Raw genomic sequence first — 7038 nt, forward strand, 5'->3', positions numbered from 1 at the left:
CTTAATATTTCAAGATAGAAAGTCTCAACATTTCATCATGTTGTAATTACTGAACTACATTTATCTGACAGCTTTTGCTTTACTGCTCAAGGCTTGTTTCTGCAACAGCCTCATTGAAAATCAGTACAATAAAAACTATTGAGGACATATTTTCCTTTGACATTGATGCAGTATTAAACGAGATCGCTCCAGTCGGCAGAAACAAGCCAATGTACGTTAATGTAATTGTCCAGCTTGTATTTACGTTCATAAAAGTGTGCGTTTTGCTGCTAACAGACAGATTACTATTCTAGTGGTCTGACAACATTATGGAAAGGATTTCTAAGGAGGTCGACCTTCCTGTTAAAGAGTAAGATCCTTTTTAAAACAAAAAGTCCGGAAATTGCGTTCGCTAAACCCACCAGACTCCATGTAAATAATCAGTGATTTTGCATCGTAAAAACGGCTTCTAAAACCTCTCTGAGCAGCGCTGGCTCTGGCTGTGAGTCTGCGTGTGTAGGTTGTGCGGCTACGGCTCGTTTTGTCAGTATTTTCTTTCTTTCATTCCAATTTCGGGTCTGTCAGTCACAATGAAAACCGGGGACATTTCCGGGGACAGATCCAGCCGGGGACAGGTCGCCAAAATCGGGGACTGTCCCCGGAAACCGGGGACGTCTGGTCACCCCAGTTACATACATATCTATTTTGTGTTTTGAGAGTCCATAGTGCTATGCAGAGTAAATAATGTGAAAAAACATGGATGAAAACGTTGAAACGTGACATAATTCCAAGAAAAAAAGGTATTATTAAAGGTTGTCAAAGTAACATTTGGTTAGTTGCTGACAGCTCTCTACAATCGGTGATAGCTCTGTCCAGAAGATCTGCCATAGGTCACCTTTCTTGGTCCATCAGGCTGTATTCTGCCATGTTTTGATTGTTCTTTTTTACCACAGCCCCAGTATGATCAGACAGTAATGAAATTTGGAATTGTTGGCATAATATCTGCCATGTCTGATATTATGCCAACAATTCCGTTGGATGTTTGACATGAAGATCAACGTGCTGCCCATGAGAGCTCAGCCATGCTACCCATCGGAAATGTTGGCTTTGCTTTGCACAGTGTTCATTTTGTCATTGTTATTTATGGATGTTTATTTGTTTCAAATGTGACTTAGTGTGAATTAAATGCATGGCCAGCAGACTTGGCTGTATTTTAAATTACCATGATTGATATAGTTAAATGTATTTATTTTCTTAAAAGGGTTGATGAAAACAATGCAGCATTTTGTGTACATTATATCGTTAATCTATTGTATTTCAGTGTTTGAATTCATTTGTTATTTATGAATTAGTATAGGAAAAAGTATTTTGGCAGTTTTATTTATTGTTTTTTTCCCCTTCTCTTTAACATATGTTTCTTTTGTTATTTGTCTTGTTCTGAATTTCACAGTGTTCATTTTGCCTGTTCCATTGATATTTTTTGTTACTAAACATCACTTCTGTTGAACTGACTCTTGCCTGCCGGTCTACTTCTTCCATGTCTCCTTTGAAGTTTTTCAATGCCACAAAAACATCTATTATCTTTAATGGTGGGGTGAAGGCATTTGACATTTACATACATTAACAAAAGGGTAACTAAACATGTTGATGAACTATGGCTTTGACCACTAATCATCATTGCTACCCCCATGTAATATCAACCAAATCAAACCAGTGACGTAGACTCGGAAAAGATAGTTGGAGGGTTGAACTGGACTGAACCGGGTTGACATGAAAGGACATTGTTGACTGTGGTTAGCGTCACATTTACGCACAGGAAGTATTGCATTAGCTGGATCCGAGAAGGAATGACTCAATCATAACATAAATATGTCATCTCATGGATACGTAATATACAGCTGACGTACTGTATATTAAGAGGGTTTTTGTTTAGCATGAAGTTATGTATAGATGACATGATTGTTTATTATTGGTCTAGGACCCAAACAAAAAATTTGTTCTTCAACCAAACACAAATTGATTGTTGTGTGTTAATTATATATCAGTGATAAAAATGACCTGTGTCTGTATAAACAAACTAAAATGAAAAAAGTTCTGGATGATCATTTGACCAGAGAAACTAATTGATTTTTCTCTTTCAGTTATTTGCCGAAATGTCATTGAATGTTGTCATACTGAAAGTTGATCAGGATGCTAAAACACACATTTTTATAAAATGAGCAAACCTTAATGACAGTTGTCATGAAGATACAAATCATCTTTACCAGTCATTTTAAGCATTTAAGTGGAAGTGACAAAAAGCACTGCACAAGGTGTTGACACGGTAAAAGAACCCAATCTTGGTTAGTTTGCGGCCTCACTTTTTTCATCAAAGGATGTGACATAGAGAGAGGGGAAGTTTATCTTTTATCTATCACAACTGCTTTTAAACGCCACCTTCAAGAGGTTTGCAAATATAAAACTAATCTTGACTTGTATGATTGTCATTGCATTACTAATCATCAGTCCATGTCATATTTGAAAACTTGAGTGGACTCAGGATGAAATACAGAGCAGGTACGCTATGCCGTGGAACTCACTTCCTTCATGCATTAATACATTTGTGTCTTAAAAAAAAAACATGGCATAGATTTAAAATGTTGTGATTGTGCACTTGCAAATTGCAGGTTTTCTGACGGTGCTGTGCGCCTGGATGGTGATTCTAATGCAAAGCTTGGATGCAGGACATGCGGCAAAGAAACATGTTGCTGCTGTTTCATGCAGACCGAAAGAGCGGACAGACCTGACCAAAAGGGAAGTTAAAGCGGCCTTGGCAGGTTTTGTAAGTATCATAACTACTGTGTGTCTCTACAGTATGTCTGAAGGTGGTGTCTATGTGTGTCACGGCCGCAGTCTTCATCACTCTGGTTGGTTGTAGTTGGTGGAGGTGAAGCAAATTGTGGCCACCTTCTGTGTTAAAGACTTCAGATGTAGAGATGCATTGATATAGATGAAACTATCTACTATAATAATTGAATTTGTAGAAATGCATCTCTTTCACATTGTGATAATATGAAATTTTAACATAAATCTTCAGTCAATAATTACATTCTTATATTAATTATAATAGAATAGAATAGAATAAGATCATTTGTGGGTGTTTAATAGATTTTTTTGTGGGTGACTAATAACATAGCTGCCATGCCATACAACTGTATTGTATAAATATAAAATTGCATGAGCTGTTCATTTTAATGTATGTGATGAGCCTTTTGTGGCAAGAAAATGTGTATTCAGTCAGTGCTCTTGCCTGTGTAAACGCTTTTACCTCCAAAATGTGTCTTTTCTCTATAAGACATTAGCACATTGACATGTGTGTGTGTGTGTGAGTGAGAGATCATTTTTAAGATTATTTGTTGGGGCATTTTTAGGCCTTTATTTTCACAGGACAGATGAAGAAATGAAAGGGGAGAGAGAGGGGGATGACCTGCAGCAAAGAGCCGCTAGTCAGAGTTGAAGCCACAGCCGCTGCGACGAGGAGTAAACCTCTATACATGTGCGCCTGATCTACCGACTGAGCTAACCCGGCCACATGCTGAGACAGAGTTTACTGGAATATGTGTGACACAGCGAGATTGCAGCCTAGATATATTATGTGATGAGCAAAATAAATCTTTCAATGAAATTCCCTGTTGATCTTCTCTTCCAGGAGAAAGCCAATGGGAAGCACCTTGGCACTTGGCCCCCTGGCTTCCCTGAGCTCCAGGCCCACCATATCGATGGGTCAAAAGTTCAGTGCAGCCTCCTCTTTATGTCTCAAGGCCTGAAGAAAGTCCTGGAGGACCAGATGGACCACCTGAATCACAGAGATGATTCCCTTCACAAGACACTCAAGAACGCCATCTCCGAGGTCCACATGCTCGCAGCGTGTGCAAAGTATATTCTTGGAGGGGAATGCCCAAAGCCACCCCCAACCAATATGCCCAATCAGGCGTTTGAGAGAAAGCAGTGGAGTCACACTCTGTTGAAGACAGCCACGGACTATCTGAGGTGGCTGGAGAGTCAGTTTGAGGTCCAAGTTTCAAAGGACAAAGAGAAAAATAAGGGAAAACGTAAAGCCCCTGTGGCAACACATCAGTACTTGGAGGGGATTGGATACCTCTTGTAATCCAAGTTTGTGATGCAGATTGCAGTTTATGGCAGCTTTTCTTTAAAGGTAGAGATTTTACCAAGATAATTTTCATGCTTATTGTGGTTATTACTATACTATTGTTTTTATTATATGTGTACAGCATGTTAACATGTATTTGGGACATTTGAAAATTGGTTCCTGCTTTTCATACTTTAATTTGGATAAATAGATGAAGTTGAAGTTTTCCACATGGTCTTAAGCAGATGAAAAAACAAACAATTAAATCAGTTTTAGCAATTTTATTTAACTGTTTTTAAAAATTGTATGGAATTTTGGAAAGTAGGCATATTTGTTTTTTTGCTGAGATCAGGAGATCAATACCACTCTCATGTCTAAGGGTTGTATCAATTTTCTCATCAAACTCAGCAAGGTAGCAACAATTTAGTATATACTAACTATTCCTCTGAAAGCTATATCCCAATTTGCTGTTCAAATAAACCTCCTAGTTTTCAGCAACTGACATCGTTCCCATGTGACTGTAATTAATCAACTTGCCAAAGAGGCAAATTAAAAGGCGCTCTAATGCAATTCCTAATTACGTGTTTGTTTTCTCAGCCTTCACAATGATTAATTGTTAGGCTTTGGCCATCTATCCCTTGTGCGCAAGCTACTTTGCCTGAGGTAGAAGGAGAAGCTGATAAGAATCACCTTCACAGAAAGCCACCAGTTTGGACTCCAATCACTCTATTGAAATTTGTGGACAGATGGACAGTGCACAGCGAGGCAGATAAGTCTGTCAAACTCCCATCAAAGCAATGCAAGAGAACAACTCTGTAACAAAGATTAATGTGGGCCTTGCCCTCCTCAAATTAGGTGATCAATTAATGTTCACGTTTGTGGTTCTGAAGGAGCTTCAAATGAGTCTACATGTTAAAAATTAGCATTTTTGTTATAACTAAACCACTTTTTGAATGCTGTCTGTATTTTTTGTTTGTTCCATTGGTATAATGTTCATTTTTGGCTAATTAAATAAAAGGAATGCTTGCAGTACTATACACTTTTCTCTCGCCCATTAAACAAATACCTATCACCCTTGTTATGGATAAAGTACACACACACACACACACACACAGTTCTTTACACCTGTAACACAGCAGTTCATTAAAATGTCAATAGCAACATTAAATAAAGTCTGAATGTCACCATACATAAAAAGCAGAACCTATAACCCATTTAATTTCACAGTTACTTTTATTAAATAGCAGTTTCATATGCATGCACTACACACAGAAGTAATGACACATTCTTTGCTCTTTTTAAGATCCAACATAAAAAATGAAAATGAAGCAACTGTTACCTTCTTTAAATTAAGCCTATTTAATGACATGAACTGGTTTGAAGCGAATCCTGAAGGATAAGCTGCCTGCTATGTAGACCTGATGATCATCACGGATGAATGTAAGAAGCGTTCTATGCACTTATGAAGTGTAAATAATCAAATCACATACAGCATTTGTCCATTTTGAGGTTGGTCTTGGATGTGTCCATCTCTTCGTCTCTATAACCCAATATTGTCCAAGACAACAGTTTATTTACAGAGTCTCTTCTCCGAGCACCTTTAGGTGTCCTAACAGGGACGCGTTTATTGGCCCACTGCTGTTCCTTCGCTTCATAAACCCGAGAAGAAAGTCAAATGCTTAAACAGGAAGGAGCTCTGGAGGACTCTCTCCGTAGCAGTATTTTGCTTGAGGGTTTCGGTAGGTGTTCTCATGTTGAACACTCTGCATGACAGAAATAAATAAAATAAACAAGTTAATAAATTCAAGTATGCCTTTTTGCTGCTGAATGAACAGATTCAATACAAATAACATTCACTCAGCAATAGAAACCATAAAACACAGATTTGAGTAATGTGTCTGATGCTCTTATTGAAAGCAACTGACAATAACAAGAAGTTAAATTCTGAGTTTTGGAAGCAATTAACTGTTGGGAGAAAGGTCAAAGCCCAGGCAGAATGGATATGATTGTATACTTGTTTGATCCACATATGATATACAGTGAGAGAAAAAAAAAATATCTTCAAGATTGGGGTCATCATAACAGCTAAAATTTGTTGTTGACAGTTTTTGACATTCTGGAAATGGAGGACGCAATTGCAATAAGTCATTGTGAAACATGAATGAAGTGCTTATCTTCTGCTTATCTTAATTTTACAGCGGCCCAAAAAATACACAGATGAGTATTATATGACTTACAGCGGCCAAGAGAATAATTGCAACCCGCCACAAACCCACCTCATGACTTGTCTATTCGTACTTGGACCCTTTCCTTTTTGGATGTTGTGTATATGGAACTCTCCACAGCTCACATAAATGGAGCCCCAGGAAAGACTTTGGACACATGGCTCAGCATTGCTGAATCTTTGAAATCCATGCTGTAGATTTGAGCTACAGCCTTCTTGCTTCTATATGTGCCTGCATTTGGTCCCTTTTGTCTGATGCTGAACTCCCTGTCAATGCCTCTTCTTTGTTTGTATGTTTGTTTTTCTGTGTCTGTTTCTGTTTGTCTTGTTTGTTATCTGCAGACATCATTCTTGCTGTTGTGGTTTTGTTGTGTCCCCCTCCTTCTTGTATTTCTTCTCTTTGTTTTGGAGTGAAACATTTGATCGCAAGAAAGGATTGCGGAAAAGGTGCACTGTGCCTTCTTTGGTGTGTGTAGTGTACTTTTCTGTATGTTGTAATCTGGACCAATGTTTTGCACTTTTGGTTGGCTGTTTAAATAAAACAATATGACTAAAAAAAGATTATGAATATTTTATGAGTGGAATATTGACTTTAATTGTTAAGGAATAAGTGTGGTTGGGTATCGGTAACTGTTTTCACTAATCTTAGTGCCTAGAGTCAAAATAACATCAATACAATGGATACGTTTTGGACACATTCTGTGTT

At 38.0% G+C, this 7038-nt stretch overlaps 2 protein-coding genes across 2 annotated transcripts in view; one reads left to right on the plus strand and one right to left on the minus strand.

Moving 5' to 3' along the window:
- Positions 1–2257: 2257 nt before the first annotated feature.
- On the plus strand, positions 2258–4373 carry LOC116690135 (uncharacterized). Its single transcript, XM_032516903.1, has 3 exons — positions 2258–2535; positions 2646–2800; positions 3668–4373. The coding sequence occupies exons 1-3, from the start codon at positions 2520–2522 to the stop codon at positions 4124–4126; spliced, it is 630 nt and encodes a 209-aa protein (XP_032372794.1). The 5' UTR covers positions 2258–2519; the 3' UTR covers positions 4127–4373.
- A 949-nt stretch (positions 4374–5322) lies between these two features.
- spring1 (SREBF pathway regulator in golgi 1) overlaps positions 5323–7038 on the minus strand; it is a 4418-nt gene continuing 2702 nt past the window's right edge. Inside the window, exon 5 of the mRNA XM_032516904.1 lies at positions 5323–5871. Coding sequence (XP_032372795.1) covers positions 5788–5871 — 84 coding nt within the window. The 3' untranslated portion in view covers positions 5323–5787. The remainder of the gene's footprint in view (positions 5872–7038) is intronic.

The sequence above is a fragment of the Etheostoma spectabile genome, chromosome 5 (assembly GCF_008692095.1).
Source record: "Etheostoma spectabile isolate EspeVRDwgs_2016 chromosome 5, UIUC_Espe_1.0, whole genome shotgun sequence".
NCBI classification, from domain to species: Eukaryota; Metazoa; Chordata; class Actinopteri; order Perciformes; family Percidae; genus Etheostoma; species Etheostoma spectabile.